This window comes from Somniosus microcephalus, chromosome 24 (genome assembly GCF_052327205.1).
Source record: "Somniosus microcephalus isolate GS21.2 chromosome 24, FLI_Smic_1.0, whole genome shotgun sequence".
Classification (NCBI taxonomy): domain Eukaryota; kingdom Metazoa; phylum Chordata; class Chondrichthyes; order Squaliformes; family Somniosidae; genus Somniosus; species Somniosus microcephalus.
Genome location: NC_141010.1, coordinates 21,092,289 through 21,114,550, shown reverse-complemented (window position 1 = coordinate 21,114,550; position 22,262 = coordinate 21,092,289). Strand labels below are relative to the sequence as shown.

Here is a 22,262-nt window from a genome sequence, read left to right as displayed (position 1 = left end):
CTGGTTGACCTATCTTAAAACTCCTGGTCGGCCTTACATTCATATTCTGAAACTGCCTGTTCTCCACATCTCTTCTGACGTTTGTCTTAACCAAATCCAAGCGGCATCGTAGTCTTCGATTGAAGAACATCATGGCTGGAGTTTGGTTGGTAACCGCATGTGTCGCATTCCGGTAGGCAAACAAGAAGCTATCCACCTTGTGTTGTAGGGGTATATCTTCATTACACATTGCCTTGATAGCCTTCTTGAATGTTTGAACAAACCTCTCGGCCAATCCATTAGTGGCTGGATGATATGGGGCGGATGTGTAATGCTTAACACCATTGTTCTTAAAGAACCTCCGGAACTCTTCAGACACAAACTGTGGTCCATTGTCAGAGCAAATCTGTTCAGGCAGCCCATTCCTGGCGAATATGGTTTGTAAGACTGTGATAGTTTTTTCTGTGGTGGTTGAGGACATTTTTATTACCTCTGGCCACTTTGAATGTGCATCCACCGCAATTAAAAACATCGAGTCCATAAAGGGACCAGCAAAATCAATGTGCACCCTTTGCCATGGAGATGAGGGCCACTCCCATGGATGTAGAGGGGCTTGTGGTGGGGCGTTTTGGACCTTCTGGCATCCTGTACAGCTCTTGGTCATCTCTTCGATTTCTCTATCGATTCCCGGCCACCACACAAACGCTCTGGCTAAGTTCTTCACTTTTACCCCTCCCAGATGACCCTCGTGAAGCTCATTGAGCACTCTATCCTTCAATTTGGGTGGAATTACTACTCTGGATCCACACATCAAGGTTCCTCTGCACACTGACAGCTGTTCTCTTCTCGGCGAGAATGCTGGCAGCAGTGGTTCGCCATGTGCTGGCCATCCCTTCACTGTTAAATCATAGACCCAGGAGAGTGGCGGGTCATTTCGTGTTTCCTTTTCTATGTTTGCATTCGTCACAGGGAGACATTCGACTATAGTCGAGTGGAATAACTCCACTGGATCCACTGCCAGTTCTTCTTCCACCGTCGGCAACGGTAGGCGTGACAATCCATCAGCATTCCCATGCTGTTTAGTTCCTTTGTACTCGATGTCATATTGGTGTGCCCCTAGTAAAAGGGACCACCTCTGTAGCCGTTGTGCCGTCATTATCGGTACGCCGTTCTGAGTGTTGAAAATGGAGACGAGAGGTTGATGATCAGTTAGTAAATTTCTGACCGTGCAGGTAGTGATTGAACTTCTTCACCCCCCACACCAGGCTGAGGGCCTCTCTGTCAATCTGGGCGTAGTTACGCTCGGCTGAAGTTAACGAGCGTGACGCAAAAGCTATCGGCCTCTCTGAACCATCAAGGAATTTATGTGACAGTACTGACCCAATGCCGTAGGGAGACGCATCACACGCCAGTCTTATCGGTAGTGATGGGTTGTAGTGAGCCAATACTTCTCTTGAAGTGATTAGGTCCTTACTCTTCTGAAAGGCCCGCTTACATTCATTGCTCCATTTCCATGCTACTCCCGTTCGTAGTAGGGCATTCAGTGGATGCAGAATTGTGGACAAATTCGGCAAAAACTTATGGTAGTAATTCACCAATCCGAGGAATGACCTCAGTTGCGACACATTTTCAGGCGCTGGAGCCTTAACTACCGCTTCAATTTTGTCAGGGGACTTATGCAACCCCTCTTCATCAATCACGTGGCCACAATACGATATCTGTTTCTTAAAAAACTCGCACTTGGGACAATTGGCTCGTAGCCCATGTTCACGTAGTCTAGTGAGCACCTGCTCTAGGTTGGCAAGGTGTTCACTGTCACCTTCACCTGTCACTAGGATGTCGTCCAAGTAACACTGAGTCCCCGGAATCCCTTGCAGGACTTGTTCCATCGCTCTTTGCCATATCGCCGGAGCTGATGCTACTCCGAATACCAGTCGATTATACCGGTAAAGACCTTTGTGAGTGTTTATCGTGAAATACTTCCTAGAGGATTCTTCAACCTCCACCTGCAAATATGCTTGTGCTAGGTCAATTTTTGTAAAACGCTTCCCTCCAGATAGTGAGGCAAAGATATCTATCCTTGGAAGAGGATATTGTACTGCGTGAAGGACTGGGTTCACCGTCACCTTGAAGTCCCCACAGATGCGAACCTTCCTTGGCTCCTCAGACTTATTGTTTAATGTTTTCTTCATGACAGGAATGATGGGTGTCGCCCACTCGCTCCAGTCTACCTTAGATAACACGCCTGCATTCTCCAGATTCTCCAGCTCTGCCTTGACGGCTGGGCGAATTGCATATGGTACCGGTCTTGCTTTGAAAAACTTGGGAATTGCATTCTCCTCTATTTTTATCGAGGCGGTTACGCCTTTAAGAGTGCCCAGTTCTTGTTGAAATACCTCTTTGGCGTCAGCTAAGATTGTTGACAATCGTCCAAGAGTGACGTCGTCATCCTTTTTACCAGCCACCGTCAGTGCCTGAATGGAGTGCCAGTCTAAACTTATCTTTCTGATCCATTCACGTCCCAATAACGGTGGTCCACCATCTTGCAGAATGTAGAGATACAATTTCCGTATTTTCTTGCCGTTGTATTCGACAGGCACCCTTATTTTTCCTCTGGGGTATACTTTTTGCCCCGTATACGTCCTCAAGACAATGGATGTCTCTCTCAAGGGTATGTGTGAGAATAGCCGCTCGTAGTCGCGTCGATTCATGACGGTTAGAGCTGATCCTATATCCAATTCCATTTTGACTTGGGACCCTGCTATCGTGAGGGTGACCCAAATGGTTCGGTGATCCTCTTTTGCGATTACGTTGTGAAGTTTGAGACAGCTTAGTCTCTTGTTCCTGGATTCACTATCGCTCATCTGGTCTTCGGAACTACTGTCCGTCATCTTTTGTACTTTCCTGTACGGTTCCTTAGTAGCCTTTTTGTTGTCGTTGGTCTTCTTCCCAGACCTGCAAACTCGTGCAATGTGTCCCACCTTTCCGCATTGTCTGCATATTTTGTCCTTGGACCAGCAGTCCTTCTGGTCATGGTTTGTTCTGCCGCAGCGGTAACATTTTGCAAATCCCCGTGTCATTTCGTGGGTGCCGTATTCCTGTGGCTTTTGTTGTATTTCCGCAGCTCCCCTTGCTGCTGCTTCATATGATACTGCCACGCTGAAAGCCTTATCTAGCGTCAGCTCTTTCTCTGAGAGTAACCTCTTCTGGGTTCCTTCACTCAGGAGTCCACAGACAAATTTGTCCCGTAAGGTATCTGCCAGTCCTGCTCCGAACTGGCAGTGCTTTGATAGCTTGCGTAGTTCCGTAAGGTAATCAGCATTGCTCTCATTTTTATGCTGATTTCTCCTGTGGAATTTAAATCTTTCTGCTATCAGCAGCGGTGTAGGATTTAGGTGTTCCTGTAGGATAGCTACAATTTCGTTAAAACTCTTCGCCTTCGGTTTGGCTGGAGTAATCAGGTCCCGCAATAGGCCGTACGTTCTTGCGCCCATTAAATTTAGCAATACCGATGCCTTTTTCTCATCGGCTATTTCGTTTGCCTCGCAATATACCTCGACTCTTTCCACATACGTGGTCCAGTCTTCTATTGCATTATCGAAGGCAGTGATATCGCCAGTCTTTGGCATCTTGAAAATCTAAGATGGTGCCTACCGCACTTTGCCTTCGTCCCCGATGGATCAAAATGGCGCCTCCCGCGCATTTCCTTCTTCCCCGCCGAGTTAAGATGGCACCTCCCGCGCTTTCCCGCCACTACCGCTGCTGCCAACGCTGTTGCTGGCGATTATATTTATTTTACTATCCTGTAATGGCGACGTCCTATGGTCTTTGCGCCTCCCCGATCGCTGCTGCCAACGCCGCTCTCCGCGGTATTTTTATTTTTCTATCGCGCTTCAATATTTGCTCTGTTAATTGAAGAACCATTCCCGTCGTGGAGCGGACCCTCTGGGACACTTCCCTCCCTCTTCTTAGGTCCGAACGCTGCCCGGCTTCGAAGCACCGGCCGCGCCCTGTGTGCTCCATCCTCTCTCTCTCTCTTTGCTTCCCGACTCGCTGCCCGGCCCCGTTGCAGAGCCACCCGATCGAGCGCTAGCCCGCCGCAGCCCAGGAAGGATCAGTGCACTACCAGCCACCAGCCCGATTAGCTGGGAAACCACAGACTGAAGAACCAAGCCTGGCTCTCGACAGTCTCTCCTGCACTTTTCAATTCTATGATTTGGAGGGCGGTTGCCCACGGTCGACGCCCGTTTCTCGAGTTTCTTTGGATTATTATTTTTTTTCTTCTTTCTTCTGGCTTCGACCTTCAGTAACGTCGTCTGAGGTGCTGCCGAGTTGCAGGTAAGTTCGTTTCTTACTCGTCGCCAGTATTATGTCCATGTATAATTGAGACACGGACTGCAGGAGTTGATTATAACAAGTCTTTACTGAATGGAGACAACCTGGAAACTGAAACTACAGAAGCCTGCTGGGGCCTTTTATACAGGGGTGGTCACTGCCGGTACTGCAGTCTGAGACCAGTTATTCCCTTAAAGGTACATACACAACAGGAGGGTTCTGCTCCTGCTCGCCCTGGTAGGGGTGAGCATCGGTGACCGAGGTGACGTAGAGGACTCCCACATTTATGGGTGCTCGGGAGAGAGAGCGCCGATCGTTACCGCTGGGGGTGGTGAACCGGATGTGGAGGAGCTCGCTATTTACTTCCATGAGGGAAGATGGCCAGGGTGTCTGGGTCTAACTCTACACAATACTCCAGCCAGACCAGGTGCACCTACGGGGAGGCCTCCATCCCATGCCCCAGGGTACAGGTCGTTGCTATAAGGGTCAGTGTCACTGAGGGGAAATGTATGTGTCTTACATGCAAGGGACGGATTCCCCTGGTTCGGTGGTGGTGGCTCAGGAAGCTGAGCAGGGACATAGGGGACCGTACAGCCGACTGGGAACGACTGATGAACGACACCCAAAGGACGATCACAGGGACCCAAGGGGGTGTGAGTGTGTGTTGGGATAAGTGGTGGGAGTCAGAACAGGGAATCTATATCTGCATGTGGGAATCAGAGAGAGCCTGCCCCACAGGCATATCCATCATCTTCTCCAGACAATGGCAAGATACCGGGAAGGGGATGGGGTGGGATTCTAGCCTGCATGCGTGCGTGCTCCCACACTCCCCAATCCCAGTCAATGCCATCGAACTCGTAGCACACACCCGAAAGCCCCTGCCCACGACCCCGACATCACGGACAGTAATAGAGAGGTGTCCTACCACCACCAAGGGACCAGGGAATGGGTTAGTGTTAGTACTTGTTGTGTATGTACCTTTAAGGGAATAACTGGTCTCAGACTGCAGTACCGGCAGTGACCACCCCTGTATAAAAGGCCCTAGCAGGCTTCTGTAGTTTCAGTTTCCAGGTTGTCTCCATTCAGTAAAGACTTGTTATAATCAACTCCTGCATTCCGTGTCTCAATTATACACAGACATAATACTGGCGACGGGAAGCGCCATCTTAACTCGGCGGGGAAGAAGGAAAAGCACGGGAGGCGCCATTTTGATCCATCGGGGACGAAGGCAAAGCGCGGGAGGCACCATCTTAGATTTTCAACATGCCAAAGACTGGCGATATCACTGCCTTCGATAATACAATAGAAGACTGGACCACGTATGTGGAAAGAGTCGAGGTATATTGCAAGGCAAACAAAATAGTCGATGAGAAAAAGGCATCGGTATTGCTAAATTTAATGGGCGCAAGAACGTACGGCCTATTGCGGGACCTGATTACTCCAGCCAAACCGAAGGCGAAGAGTTTTAACGAAATTGTAGCTATCCTACAGGAGCACCTAAATCCTACACCGCTGCTGATAGCAGAAAGATTTAAATTCCACAGGAGAAATCAGCATAAAAATGAGAGCAATGCTGATTACCTTACGGAACTACGCATGCTATCAAAGCACTGCCAGTTCGGAGCAGGACTGGCAGATACCTTACGGAACAAATTTGTCTGTGGACTCCTGAGTGAAGGAACCCAGAAGAGGTTACTCTCAGAGAAAGAGCTGACGCTAGATAAGGCTTTCAGCATGGCAGTATCGTACGAAGCAGCAGCAAGGGGAGCTGCGGAAATACAACAAAAGCCACAGGAATACGGCACCCACGAAATGACACGGGGATTTGCAAAATGTTATCGCTGCGGCAGAACAAACCATGACCAGAAGGACTGCTGGTCCAAGGACAAAATATGCAGACAATGCGGAAAGATGGGACACATTGCACGAGTTTGCAGGTCTGGGAAGAAGACCAACGACAACAAAAAGGCTACTAAGGAACCGTACAGGAAAGTACAAAAGATGACGGACAGTAGTTCCGAAGACCAGATGAGCGATAGTGAATCCAGGAACAAGAGACTAAGCTGTCTCAAACTTCACAACGTAATCGCAAAAGAGGATCACCGAACCATTTGGGTCACCCTCACGATAGCAGGGTCCCAAGTCAAAATGAAATTGGATACAGGATCAGCTCTAACCATCATGAATCGACGAGACTACGAGCGGCTATTCTCACACATACCCGTGAGAGAGACATCCATTGTCTTAAGGACGTATACGGGGCAAAAAGTATACCCCAGAGGAAAAATAAGGGTGCCTGTCGAATACAACGGCAAGAAAATACGGAAATTGTATCTCTACATTCTGCAAGATGGTGGACCACCGTTATTGGGACGTGAATGGATCAGAAAGATAAGTTTAGACTGGCACTCCATTCAGGCACTGACGGTGGCTGGTAAAAAGGATGACGACGTCACTCCTGGACGATTGTCAACAATCTTAGCTGACGCCAAAGAGGTATTTCAACAAGAACTGGGCACTCTTAAAGGCGTAACCGCCTCGATAAAAATAGAGGAGAATGCAATTCCCAAGTTTTTCAAAGCAAGACCGGTATCATATGCAGTTCGCCCAGCCATCGAGGCAGAGCTGGAGAATCTGGAGAATGCAGGCATGTTATCTAAGGTAGACTGGAGCAAGTGGGCGACACCCATCGTTCCTGTCATGAAGAAAACATTAAACAATAAGTCTGAGGAGCCAAGGAAGGTTCGCATCTGTGGGGACTTCAAGGTGACGATGAACCCAGTCCTTCACGCAGTACAATATCCTCTTCCAAGGATAGATATCTTTGCCTCACTATCTGGAGGGAAGCGTTTTACAAAGATTGACCTAGCACAAGCATATTTGCAGGTGGAGGTTGAAGAATCCTCTAGGAAGTATTTCACGATAAACACTCACAAAGGTCTTTACCGGTATAATCGACTGGTATTCGGAGTAGCATCAGCTCCGGCGATATGGCAAAGAGTGATGGAACAAGTCCTGCAAGGGATTCCGGGGACTCAGTGTTACTTGGACGACATCCTAGTGACAGGTGAAGGTGACAGTGAACACCTTGCCAACCTAGAGCAGGTGCTCACTAGACTACGTGAACATGGGCTACGAGCCAATTGTCCCAAGTGCGAGTTTTTTAAGAAACAGATATCGTATTGTGGCCACGTGATTGATGAAGAGGGGTTGCATAAGTCCCCTGACAAAATTGAAGCGGTAGTTAAGGCTCCAGCGCCTGAAAATGTGTCGCAACTGAGGTCATTCCTCGGATTGGTGAATTACTACCATAAGTTTTTGCCGAATTTGTCCACAATTCTGCATCCACTGAATGCCCTACTACGAACGGGAGTAGCATGGAAATGGAGCAATGAATGTAAGCGGGCCTTTCAGAAGAGTAAGGACCTAATCACTTCAAGAGAAGTATTGGCTCACTACAACCCATCACTACCGATAAGACTGGCGTGTGATGCGTCTCCCTACGGCATTGGGTCAGTACTGTCACATAAATTCCTTGATGGTTCAGAGAGGCCGATAGCTTTTGCGTCACGCTCGTTAACTTCAGCCGAGCGTAACTACGCCCAGATTGACAGAGAGGCCCTCAGCCTGGTGTGGGGGGTGAAGAAGTTCAATCACTACCTGCACGGTCAGAAATTTACTAACTGATCATCAACCTCTCGTCTCCATTTTCAACACTCAGAACGGCGTACCGATAATGACGGCACAACGGCTACAGAGGTGGTCCCTTTTACTAGGGGCACACCAATATGACATCGAGTACAAAGGAACTAAACAGCATGGGAATGCTGATGGATTGTCACGCCTACCGTTGCCGACGGTGGAAGAAGAACTGGCAGTGGATCCAGTGGAGTTATTCCACTCGACTATAGTCGAATGTCTCCCTGTGACGAATGCAAACATAGAAAAGGAAACACGAAATGACCCGCCACTCTCCTGGGTCTATGATTTAACAGTGAAGGGATGGCCAGCACATGGCGAACCACTGCTGCCAGCATTCTCGCCGAGAAGAGAACAGCTGTCAGTGTGCAGAGGAACCTTGATGTGTGGATCCAGAGTAGTAATTCCACCCAAATTGAAGGATAGAGTGCTCAATGAGCTTCACGAGGGTCATCTGGGAGGGGTAAAAGTGAAGAACTTAGCCAGAGCGTTTGTGTGGTGGCCGGGAATCGATAGAGAAATCGAAGAGATGACCAAGAGCTGTACAGGATGCCAGAAGGTCCAAAACGCCCCACCACAAGCCCCTCTACATCCATGGGAGTGGCCCTCATCTCCATGGCAAAGGGTGCACATTGATTTTGCTGGTCCCTTTATGGACTCGATGTTTTTAATTGCGGTGGATGCACATTCAAAGTGGCCAGAGGTAATAAAAATGTCCTCAACCACCACAGAAAAAACTATCACAGTCTTACAAACCATATTCGCCAGGAATGGGCTGCCTGAACAGATTTGCTCTGACAATGGACCACAGTTTGTGTCTGAAGAGTTCCGGAGGTTCTTTAAGAACAATGGTGTTAAGCATTACACATCCGCCCCATATCATCCAGCCACTAATGGATTGGCCGAGAGGTTTGTTCAAACATTCAAGAAGGCTATCAAGGCAATGTGTAATGAAGATATACCCCTACAACACAAGGTGGATAGCTTCTTGTTTGCCTACCGGAATGCGACACATGCGGTTACCAACCAAACTCCAGCCATGATGTTCTTCAATCGAAGACTACGATGCCGCTTGGATTTGGTTAAGACAAACGTCAGAAGAGATGTGGAGAACAGGCAGTTTCAGAATATGAATGTAAGGCCGACCAGGAGTTTTAAGATAGGTCAACCAGTTTTGGCCCAGGACTACCGCACAGAGAAATGGTAGCCAGGAACGATCTGTACACGGCAAGGACCGCTAATGTATACCGTGGACGTTGGAGAGAGCATTGTAAGATGCCATGCTGACCAGATTCTAGAGTCACTGGAAAACGTCAAATCCACACCACGATCTGATACACCTGGCGATGAAACCGAAGTACCAATTGCATCTACCGCAGAATCGGTGATATTGGAAGCAGACGAACCAAACAACGACATTGATCCCGACTCAACCTTGCCAGAAGAACCTGATATCCTAAAGAGGCGTTATCCAGACAGAATCAGGAAGCCTCCTCAAAGACTGAACTTATAATTGCTTAACTTCAACCAATGTATCTAGCAACCGTAATTGTAATTGTAATTAGTTATTATTTAGTTGTTAAATGAATGTTATGTACTGTTTATCTAAAAGGGGAGGAATTGTTGTGTATGTACCTTTAAGGGAATAACTGGTCTCAGACTGCAGTACCGGCAGTGACCACCCCTGTATAAAAGGCCCCAGCAGGCTTCTGTAGTTTCAGTTTTCAGGTTGTCTCCATTCAGTAAATACTTGTTATAATCAACTCCTGCAGTCCGTGTCTCAATTATACACGGACATAATACCTCCTATGCCGATTTCCTCTCTGTAGGGACACGCAAAACAGATAGCCATGTCCCGAGAGGGTTCTCTGGCTTGACAAGTCATCGAGTCTCAAAATTTAAACTTACTTATTGTAAAATAATTGAATAAAATACACCTAAAGCTACCAAAACTGTAAAACACACCTAAATACTTCAGAAAACTGTATGTACATCCGTCGCTTGTCTCCGGGCAGCCAGGCTAATTCCTGTTCGACCTCTGTCTTTTGTGGCCTCTGGGCAGCTTGTACGCCTAGGCGTAAGGTGGTCTGTGCCGCCGGACCCGAAGAGTCCTTCTTAAAACTGGGAGTTTCCCTGAATCCCAGATGATCGGGGGAGTGTGCCCGCCTGTACTGCAGCACACTACCCCCTTCTGTGTGGCTGCTGTGTCCCTATCCTGTCCTGTGGGTTCCGTGCAGCCTGAGGCCGCAGGCTGGGGACCCCTCTCGTTCTCTTTGCCCACCGCTACCTCTCCTGTGAGTCCCTCACCGTTGAAGGCTGCAGGCTAGGGATCCCTATCTCTAGACTGATCCCTGACCTTGGGCATTCTTTTTTGGTTTGCGGCCCCTCCGGGGCTGAACCATTTAAACTGATACGCTGGTGACCACGGTAGTTTAGGCTGTGGCATGCGACAAGACTTTCTTAAGGCTCCGGCTACTGGGGGTGTGTCCGAGTCCCAAATAATAGGTGGGACGGCCCCTCCAGTGACACAAGCCACTGCCCCCACCGGTGCGGTCTGTGAGTCTGCCACAGCTGCTGGCTGAGGATCTCTATCTTTAACCTTATCCTCTGCTTCCTGACACTCCTCATCCCACTCCACCCGGGTTTCCCCTGGTGCCATTGAACAGACCATGCCTCTGGCCTCAGACAAGGCTTGGGTCAATTTTTTAATCATTTCTTCGCAGGGACCCTGATCAGAGTCTTCATAACCCCTACTTCTAGCTACCTTATGAGCTATTTTAATGTCCCTCAGCTGACCCTCCAAACCGTCAGCTCTCGTTGTTAATCTTGCGTTCTCCTCCCGTAAGGCCTGCTCATTTAACCTGGCTTCCGTAACCTGGCACCACAGGTATTCCCCCATATTACGGGAGGTCTCTTCCTGGGCGCGTCTTTCAAGGGGACACAGGTAGACAGGCTGCGCTGGTTCTAGTCATAGGTCTAGGATGTGTGGGGCAGATGGGGTTAAAACACCAGTGGCGGTGGCTACCTTCCCTGGGCCATTTAATAAAGCTCGGATCGCAGCTACGACTGAGTCTAACGTGGGGGGAGAGGTCGGTGTTTCGGTTCTTGGGGCAGGAGCTGTTTATCTAAAAGGGGAGGAATTGTTGTGCATGTACCTTTAAGGGAATAACTGGTCTCAGACTGCAGTACCGGCAGTGACCACCCCTGTATAAAAGGCCCTAGCAGACTTCTGTAGTTTCAGTTTCCAGGTTGTCTCCATTCAGTAAATACTTGTTATAATCAACTCCTGCAGTCCGTGTCTCAATTATACACGGACATAATAGTGCTGACCCCGAAAAGGTACTATACCAGGGGGTACACTATGCAATAGCTTCAGTGATCCTAAACCTTACCGAAGTACACTTACCTGAATGGTGCCCTAAGGAGACAGAACAGCTATACCAGGCCCTACTAAAAGAAATGTTTAGGAAATACTACGAATTCTACTTTGCCAACATAGACAAAGCAGAGCTGTACACTTTACACGCTGAGCATACTATGGGCGCGGGGAGACAAAGAAGGGGAACCTGGAACGATATTTTCACCACTTATAATACAGGATCCTCTGTAATAAATAGCCTGGACGATATAGAACTGCAAACACAGATAAATGGCTTAAAAACCCAATTACGAAAGATCCTAACAGAGGAGAACACAGTGGTAGGCTCAGAGCTGCACGAGGACCAAGCTATGACGGTCCATTTAAAAGGAATCATTGCTGAGCTAGAGAGACACGCTAAAACAGTAAATGCACTCATACGGGAGGATAGGAATGCTTCGGATCAGGCTGCACAGAATGAGGTGTGTGTGCTATATGGGGCATGGTTGCTGGGCGAGGACCACAGCAACCTGGAGGATTTAAAACAAGGTTTAGTCTCCTCCTGGATAAGCAACAAGCACCTCGCAGCCCTCCACCCGTTTAGCAATTCACTGAGCCCGTGTCAGCTCCGCCTAGCCTCTGAAGGCTACCCTGTCCCAGTAGATTGTGGATGTTCCAATCACACTATCATGGCGATAGTAGTGAGGATGCCGGTCATGGGTGGGACAGCCCGACCCGTACCGGTATACAGGGTGGAGAACATTGGAATCATTCAAGGGGGTGCACACGTCCGTTTCGCAGTGGTCCCACCTTATGTCATAAAGTGGGAGCACGCTATGACAGGTACAGACCTCTCCGGGTGCCAGAGCCGGGTGTACACATAATACTGTGTCCCCAGCACTTGAACGCCTATTCTAGACCACAATGCGGGTTTTAAACTGCTGGCGCACAACCTATAAACTGTACCATGGAGGTAATGGCACAAGGCCATGATTCCCCACAGGTAGCATACTTAGGGGGTGGGGCATATTGTGTCACCACAAGTGCGCCCCACTACCAGCTTGTACAGCACATCTGGTGTCCGATAAGTGACAGCAGTTTCTGCTTTAAACCCAAGGCAGAAGTTGAAGTGGCCCAGGAATGGATTGTCCCCATTCCTGAACCCTCCACTGTTAACCTCACTTTAACAGAAAACATAACCAACCTGCAAGACTATGTTACCCACTTTGGCTATGAAATTCCCCCTCTATCCGAACATCTTACCGCCCTACTCAAAGCCATAGAAGTATCACAAAAACATTTCTATACTATAGAACAAAAAACAGTCGAGATAGGGGGCGAGATTTTGGATATCATAGTTCCACGCTGGTGGGATATTTTCGAAAATATAGAGGTCCCTTCCTGGATCAGAATGGCCTCCCATATTTTACTGGTCTGCCAGCTCAGTATAGTTTTCTACTTACTATGCACAAAGTGCAAGGGGAGGGGCAGAAAGCTCCGATCCCGACATGAGAGGGTATTGGACAAGCATTACAATAAAGTTTTTGATCATGTATTGGACTAGCCTTAATCGTCATTGTAATAAAGTTTGTGACTGCATATTATTTTACTATGTATGTATCGTATTTTCCGAGTGGTGCAGGGGTGTTGGACCCACTCCGTGCTTGGATATGAATGTAACTGAATTTTACCTGTGTATGCATCTGAACACTACATTTAAAGGGGAATGTATGCTGTGGGTCTTAGATAGGTAAACTACAGGGGGAATGTTGGCTCTCGGGGATCAAGACTTTTGCTCACTTAGTATGACACTCTAGCAAGTAAAATATCACGGGGGGGCTGTAAGATTCTCAAAATTCACAGATCCCCCAAAGCTAGAAGAAAACCCTAAGGAAAATGACTTTGGACTCCTTTTAAACAAGTTTCAGGATGATAAAATAAAAAGACACGTTTGGACCTGTACAGGGAGAAAAGGCTGCAACAGGAAATGGGATCAACCTCTGTAAAGACAGTTTGGATATTGGAGTAAAATCGAATTGTCTGGGGAACTGCATAACCTCAAGAAAAGGCTGCAACAGGACATGGGATCAACCTCTGTAAAGACAGTTTGGATATTGGAGTAAATCAAATTGTCTGGAGAACTGTGTAACCTCAATTCATCCTAACAATCGATCCACGAAGGAGCAGTCCCCACCCAAAAAACAGGACCCATCCAAAACTTGCATAATACAAATCACCTCACCAACTTACATAGAAATCTCAGGCTCAGACAGGATACTCGAAACCTGAATATAACTAGGACAATGAACTAGGCGATCAACAACTCATTGACTAAACAGTACAACACCCCAAAACCATTTTTCACATTTTTAAAATCAAGTTACCTTAATGAGCCCGCCCAAATCAAACAATAAACCGGGACTGATTTGGCACGCAGATTCTGAGGCCCCAATTAGTATAATTAAAGGCCTGTTTTCTAAAGAAAGTCAACTCTCCAGAAGTTGGAGACAACTCAAGAAGTTCTCTCTCAGAAAGCTCGCCCCAGAAGCAATACACAAGAGAAACCGAAGCATCGAAACGGGGCAGCATTCTACCGTACACCCAAGTTCAACAGCTTCAGTGACCCAGGACATCATCGGACACCCCGTGGCTACGAAACTACCAACAAAATATTGGCACCAACCAATCCGGTAATATTGAACCACCGCAACCAAAGAAAAAGAACTCAGGAGAAAAACCAAAGATTCGAAAGTTTCCACTCTACAATCTATTCCTGACTTACCCGGGTAAGAGTTTTACTTAAGAGGAACTCTAAACCCTATCTCTACTGAAGAAAAGTGGGTACTCACCCCATAGATCCAAAACGCACCCTACTGCGGACTCGCAAAGACTGACCAGCAGATAGTCGAAGTCCTCTACTGCATATGAGGTACGGCAGACACCAGCAAACACATCCAGCGAACCCCGAAACCGCGAACCAGCTCAACTGTCAAGGATTCATTTTGGTGAGCATTATCCCTGGTCCTCTAGAGTCCAACTTAGCTAGGAAGTGGGATTGGGAGGGGTGAGGTATTTTTTCTACTGCATTTTCCCTTGTATGTATTGAAGTGTTCCCCATTTTTATTAGAGGAGAAGATTGCTGTGTTATATTTTCTTTCTTGAATAAAGATTAAAGTTTCTTGCACCAAAACCAGTTGTCTGCTGCACTTTTGTCACAACCCTCAAATAAGCCCAAGGTCTAGAATCAAGGGAGTGGGAGCGATTCGAACTGCTCAGAAGTCAGAGGGGAAGCTGACCCACACACCACCCCCTACAGGACCTCTCTGCATGTTCTCACCCCCTGCACCAAGGCCTCACGTGCTGCATCTGAGAACCTTGATGCCCTTTCCCTGGGCTGGTGAACTATTTTGGTTTAGTCAGAAAGTCTTTCAGACTTTCAGCACGGTGGCATAGTGGTTAGCACTGTTGCCTCACAGCGCCAGGGACCCGGGTTCGAATCCGGCCTCGGGCGACTGTCTGTGTGGAGTTTGCACATTCTCCCCGTGTTTGCGTGGGTTTCCTCCGGGTACTCCGGTTTCCTCCCACAGTCCAAAGATGTGCGGGTTAGGTTGATTGGCTATGATAAATTGACCCTTAGTGTTAGGGGGATTAAATACGTGGGGTTACGGGGATAGGGTGGGATATGTGTTGGTGTAGGGGTTATGGGGATCGGGTGGGATATGTGTCGGTGCAGGCTCGATGGGCCGAAATGGCCTCTATCTGCACTGTGGGGTTTCTGTGATTCTGTGATTCTGTGATCTTTTGAAAACCAGAATGCAGTTCACCTTTGAGGAGTAGACTGCCTTTAAGTGGTGCAGACTGCCTTTAAGAGGCGCAGACTGACTTTAAGAGGTGCAGGCTAGCTTTAAATAGAGCTAGCCTTTCGCAACTTCGGCCCCCTGCTGAGTGCACAGACACTCAGCAGCCACTCAGCACTGTGCTGTGTGCTGCTATCATGTAAATTAACAGACAGGACAAAGTTTACGTGCTGCCAGCATTACTTTGAATGAGCGCGGGTTGTTAGCGCTTCGTGCTCCCTATGCCCGTTTTTGGGCCTTATCAAATTTTATAGCCCATTATCTGGTCATTTATTTCATTGCTGTTTGTGGGAGCTTGCTGTGTGCAAATTACCTGCCATGTTTCTTTCATTACAAAAGGCTACACTTCAAAATTTGGCTGTGAAGCACTTTCAGATGTCCTGAGGTGGTGAAAGTGAAAGGTGCTATATAAATGCAAGTCTTTTGTTTTCTTCTTTGTCAACCAGGGCATTGGGGAGTTTAATGCAAAAGATTCCTGCTGGAGTCTGGCCGAACCCCTCAGAAATTTGGGGCCATAAAAACATTGAGACTGCTTGGACTCCCACTCAAGCTCCTGATTTTCTTGTCCATAAATATGCACAATACCAATTATTATACATAATAAAAAGAAAGTCAGGATAACCCTGCCGACCCGATCCCACTCATTGGACCGGCCAGCCTGCCTCCATGAAATTAACAAGGTACTTTAATAAAAATCACAAATCTGCAGCTGTTCCCGCCATTGATGGAATACTCTCCACTTGCCTGGATGAGTGCAGCTCCAACAACACACAAGAAGCTCAACACCATCCAGGACAAAGCAGCCCACTTGATTGGCACCCCATCCACCACCTTAAACATTCACTCCCTCCACCACTGGCGTACCGTGGCTGCAGTGTGTACCATCTACAGGATGCACTGCAGCAACTCGCCAAGGCTTCTTCAGCAGCACCTCCCAAACCTGCGACCTCTTCCACCTACTGTATAAGGACAAGGGCAGCAGGCGCATGGGAACACCACCACCTCCAAGTTCCCCTCCAAGTCACACACCATCCTGACTTGGAAATATATCGCTGTCCCTTCATCGTCACTGGGTCAAAATCCTGGAACTCCCTCCCTAACAGCACTGTGGGAGTACCTTCACCACACGGACTGCAATGGTTCAAGAAGGCGGCTCACCACCACCTTCTCAAGGGCAACTAGGGATGGGCAATAAATGCTGGTCTTGGCAGCAACACTCTGATCCCATAAAAAAAAAACGGCTCCCGAACCAGCCCACCACGCAACCCGACTCCAAACCACCTCAGGAATTAAAATTGAGCCCTTTGACTCTATAATAAAAAGCACGTCACGATAACCGTGCAAAGGTTAGCTTCAGAATTTGAGATTCAGATATGAAATTCCTTAAGATTAACTTTACAGTAAATGGGCGAGAGCATTATTAAAACTGAAACTCACAGGTGGAAAACACCTTGCCCTTGAACTAGATGACCATGCAAATCAGATAGAAGTTATTGCAAAATATTATCCTCCATTTTGCACTAAAATGTTTTGGGTGGAATTAGGGTTGCAAAATTCTGGGAATTTTTAAAAGAGGAAACTTTCCATGGGAATTTAGGTTATAATTTTGAACTTTATTGAACCCCCACAAAAAAGACCCATCTAAAATAAAATAAAAAGAGCGTCAGCTTATTTAGCCTGTAATTTGTCCTTATTTTGTCCCTTTGAGTCTTCTACTCATGAGTCTTCTGAGTCTTCTACTCCTCATTGCTCCTCCTGATTCTCTGACTCTGGCTCTGACGGGTCCATTTCCTCCTCTGTGTCAGTGTCTAGCTGTGTGGTGGACACTTCTGTATCTGGCTCAATAAGTTGTAGGTTCGCCCGGATAGCCACCAGTTTCTCCACTCTCTTGTTAGTCAGCCTGTTGCGCACCTTTGTATGCGTATTCCCAAAAAGTGACCAGTTTCGTTCAGAGGCCGCTGATGAAGGTGGGATTTGGAGTATCACCGATGCAATAGGTGACAGGGCCTCAGATGCACAAAGTCCCTTCCACCAGGTATGTGCACTGATATGCTTGCATGATTCCCATATCCCATCCCCATTCCAAAGACCTTGCTTGGTAGAGAACTTTGCCAGACTTCCCAGAGCTTTGCCCACATCCAGATTGAGATGGTGTGAGAGGGTAGAAATCATACTGTAAGCGCTGTTGATCTGTTCTCCAGAAAGTATTGGTCTCCCAACATGCTTTGGGTCCAGCATGTATGCTGCAGCATGAATCGGCTTGACACAAAATTCTTGACGCGTCTGTATGAATTGAACAATTGCCTTCTCCTCTGCTTTGAGCAGCAGAGATGTGGGTAGGGCAATGCTGATTTGTTCTTTTAAATCAGTAAAAAGCCTGAGAACATCTGACAAGACAGCGTCATCTCCTTCAACCTGAGCAATTGCAGATGCTACTGGTGAGAGTAGTTTAAGGCTGCTAACCACTCTCTCCCAAAACACATCATCCAGCAGTATTTTCTTGATGGTGGTTTCCATATCCCCAGACTGGGATATTGCCATTTCTTGCAGTGACTCCTTACCCTCCAGAAGGCTGTTGTACATTGTGACAACACAACCCCATCTAGTGTTGTTGGGCAGCTTCAGTGTGGTGTTCTTGTTCTTTGTCATTTGCTTGGAGTTGTAGGTTGCTGCAACTACCTGTTTTCCCCTGACATACTTAACAACTTGCTTGGCTCTCTTGTACAGTGCTTCCATGGTTCTCAAACCCATGATGTCCTTGAGGAGCAGGTTAAGCCCATGAGCTGCGCACCCAATAGACGTAATAGCCTGTTGCATATACAGCTCGAGCAAGGCACTCATCTGCATTCTTCAGGCTATGGTTATCCATTGTATCAAAGAACCTTCCAAGTGGGCCAGGAGTTGCTGATGATAAGGAGCCTGATGCTGACTGAGAACCATCATCTTCTTGAATGGAAGCAGAGGAACTCTGGGCTGACTGCTGTGAGCTTTGAGTGAAGTTGTTGCATTTGGATAAATGCTGCTGCACCTTTGTGGCATTCTTTACATATGGCTTTCTACAGTGTTTGCACATGTACACAGTCTTTCCATCTTTAATACCTGGGGTAAAATGCTTCCACACACCCGACGGTAAACGTGGCATTGTTCTATGCAGAGAAATAAAGGGCATTCATCTCTGTGTCGAACTGCGGTCGATCAGCACGATTGCAACAGGTGAGTACATTTTTGCTGATGTTCCATGTGATGGGAGCATGACCTGTACACACACGACGCTACATCACCAATAGTGTATTATTTTGTATATTTTAAATTGAAGGACAACAGAGTTCAACAAGTAACTGGTTTATTTGGTATAAAGTCTGATTTACTTACTGCATCATCACAACATCAGCAGAAAACAAAATGACTTCCCTCAGGACCCCTAACCTGGATCTTAAAAAAACTATAGCAGTCTTACAGATGCCTGCAGGCCAATCACAATTCGATATGCAAATATTACAAATAGAGGGAGCTAATCGCTCATCCACTCATTCAACCAATCAGGACAAACTTTTTCTTTCTGTCTCTTATCTCTCACTATCAACTACACGGCCAACTTCTGTATCATCTGCAAACTTCTTAATCATGCCCTCTACATTGAATTCTAAATCATTGATATATACCACAAAAAACAAAGGACCTAGTACTGAGTCCTGCGGAATCCCACTGGATACAGCCTTCCAGTCACAAAATGACCCATCGACCATTACCCTTTGCTTCCTGCCACTGAGCCAATTTTGGATCCAACTTGCCACTTTCCCTTGGATCCCATGGGCTTTTACTTTTCTGACCAGTCTGCCATGTGGGACCTTGTCAAAAGCCCTGCTAAAATCTATGTCGCCTTAATCAAACACGCTATCCTCATTGACCCTCCTCAAAAAATTCAATCATGTTAGTTGACATTCCCTTATTAAATACATACTGGCTGTCCTTGATTAATCTGTGCCTTTCTAAATGATGATTAATACTGTCCCTCAGAAATTTTTCTTTCTGTCTCTTTTCTCTCGCTCTTTTAATCCCATCTTTCTTTCCCTCTCTTTATTTCACTATCTGTACATGATTTGGCGTTGAATTAACTATTCTAACTCACACTTTCTGGTTCAGACTCTGTCTCAGCACCGAGTCTTCAACTTGATTGGTTAAGGAGATATACCACTGGTTGCCCTGTTCACACAGGTTCCAGATCCCCTGTAGAGGGCGCCGCACCGTTTGGATGTCCCGCTGACAGCAACTTGCCATATGTCTATGGGCATGTGCAAGTCTAACGAACAGCCGACACCATTCATTCGCTGCTCACAGGAAAATCCGGCCCAAGATTTTCATCGATTGCTTTGTGCGATCTGGTGGCACCAGTGCTTCATAAAGGTCGAGTTTGATTTTTGGTACTCCAGGGTTCAGTAACCCCAATGCGTTGTAACTGTAAAACCAAACCAGCAAATCTTTATATGAGTCGCAAATTGTGAAAAAAAAGCAAAAAACACTTGGCAGTTGTTTATCCTAAGTTTGCTTTTTAATCATTCGCAGTAATTATTAGGCATCATTGTTTTGTTTTCCAGAACTTCTCCCATTTGAGGATGACCTTTTTGCAGGCCTGGTATCCGAAGCAGAGAAAGTTGCTTTGCATTTCGAGGTCTCCCATCTTTATCTTGCGAAGCATCCTGAATTAGAAAAAATGATTTGTTCGCGTGCTTTAACTAGTCAACTTCTGTTCAATTCCTCTTCCAACTTGTTAATGAAGGTAAGTATCTACCGCCCACCGATCGCTGCGAGTGGCTGGACGACGCTGTGTTTGACACACTAACTCTGCTCTGTTTCCCCCCTCAGTGTGCAATAACGAGTCAAAACATCATCAGTTCGCTTTTTCCAATTCTGCGAGTGGCAGCGGAGTGTAATGACTTTGAACTTGCAAGAACTACTTTGAGTGAGAGCCGCCGGTGGATTTCTGAGATTCACACAGCAGCAGTGGATCTGAATAAAAAGTAAAGCATTAAGGTTCACATAACACAGTGGGCCCAAGCATTGTATAATTCAGTGATCATCTGTAAGGGTAAACCGGGAGAGCTTCTTCTCCCCGTGACGGACCCTCTGATATAAAGGGTCGACGTCCGCCTTATTCCCAAGCAATCACTCGGAGTCAGGAGGTTCGTTCAGTAAAGCAACTTTATTTACAAGCCGACAGGGGAGACACTCATGCTGGGATGAATGCTCTCTGATCGCTAAGATCCCCTGCCTTATATACAGTTTTTTGTTTTAAGTCGTGGCTTACATCATACAGTTGATTTCGGGTGCAAATTCTTGTGACCCGTGTGCACATTTTGACTGTTACATAGTCCTGTGACCCCATATGTTATCTTTACCACATTCCTCAATTGGTAGCTAATGGTTTGTGCACATTATTCAAGTAGCAACTGACAGTTTAACCATTTGACCACATTATTCAATTATTAGCTGATGGTTTGTGCCCATTAGTCAGCTAGCAACTGACAGTTTGACCATTTGGCCACATTCCACCATACTTCCCTATGGGACATGTACATTGGATATATGCTTGGTTCCTAAATTCCCTTATTTTAGCCCTTTTAACTCTTTCATCATCATTGAAAGAAAAGAAAAAAACTAGAAATTACCGTTGGCAATATTAGCACATGAACATGTATCAAGTTTGTATGACACTCACCTCTCTGCGATTATAGCAAAACCAAAAACCCTGTATTAAAATAGTGGACTAAGGATGCAAGTCTGTGTCTGTCTACTAATAGCAGCATCAGTAATTTCTAGGTTTTTTCTTTCTTTCAGGGGTAACATGGCTGGGTCCAAAACAATTCCTGCGAATGATTGGAGTTAACTGGATGTCAGGCCTGATTTCTGATTGAGCCCCTTGGAGGGACAAGACACACCCAGCAGTTTCTCTGGAGTGTGTAATTAGATCCTGCCTGTCTAAGTAATCAAGTACTTTGCAAAGTATAATTTGAGCCATTCTAACTGCCAGGCTCCAGACAGAAGAGAGCACACATCGAACAGACAGGGCTCATCCTTTCAGGAGAAAACCTTCTCCTACCCCCAAATAAGTTCCTGCCCCCCCAACAAGTTCCTAACCTTCCCCCCCCCTGCCCACAAGTTCCTGACCTTCTCCTGCCCAAGTTTCTGACCTCCCCCACCCCACCCCAGTTCATGACCTTCTCCCCCACCCAACAAGTTCCTGACCTTCTCCCTCCCCCATATATGGGGCAATTTGTGTGGGTCATGGATTGTTAACTGGTTTATTCGGTATGAAGTGAATAGTGACAGTGTCATGACTTCTGGATTTCGTCCAGTTGAATAATATCACTTGCCACACATGCTTTCCGAGAAATCAGGTCTAGGGGGAAGACAGGGAGAATGTGGTGCGGGTGTAAAGGGGGTGGGGTTGAAAGAATGTGATCCATCTTACCATCTTGATCATGTTCTCGCTCTCATTCCCCACCCTCCGATTTAGACCTGGATTATGTTCGTCCCCCATCCCTACTGTGCTCTCCGTGCTCTTTACCCCCTCCCGAATTCCTGACCTACTCGCCCCCCGAGTTCCTGACCTCTTTCCCCCCCCCCCCCATTCTCTCTCTTTAACAGTACAACATTACAACAGTGACTCCACTTCAAAAAGTACTTCATTGGCTGTAAAGTGCTTTGAGACATCCGGTGGTCATAAAAGGCACTATAGAAATGCAAGTCTTTCTTTTTCTTCCCCTTCAATTCTCTCCCCCTCCTCCTCTCTCTCTCTCCCCTCCTCCTCTCTCTCTCTCCCCCTCCTCCTCTCTCTCTCTCCCCCTCCTCCTCTCTCTCTCTCCCCCTCCTCCTCTCTCTCTCTCCCCCTCCTCCTCTCTCTCTCTCCCCCTCCTCCTCTCTCTCCCTCCCCCTCCTCCTCTCTCTCCCTCCCCCTCCTCCTCTCTCTCTCTCCCCTCCTCCTCTCTCTCTCTCCCCTCCTCCTCTCTCTCTCTCTCCTCCTCCTCCTCTCTCTC

General features: G+C 47.1%; 1 protein-coding gene across 1 annotated transcript in view; it reads left to right on the top strand.

The window, feature by feature from the left end:
* The window catches only part of LOC147101113 (uncharacterized), a 38,551-nt gene that overhangs the window by 2,095 nt on the left and 14,194 nt on the right, over positions 1 to 22,262 (top strand). Inside the window, exons 2-3 of the mRNA XM_085966013.1 lie at positions 19,824 to 20,005; positions 20,092 to 20,246. Coding sequence (XP_085822139.1) covers positions 19,824 to 20,005; positions 20,092 to 20,246 — 337 coding nt within the window. The remainder of the gene's footprint in view (positions 1 to 19,823; positions 20,006 to 20,091; positions 20,247 to 22,262) is intronic.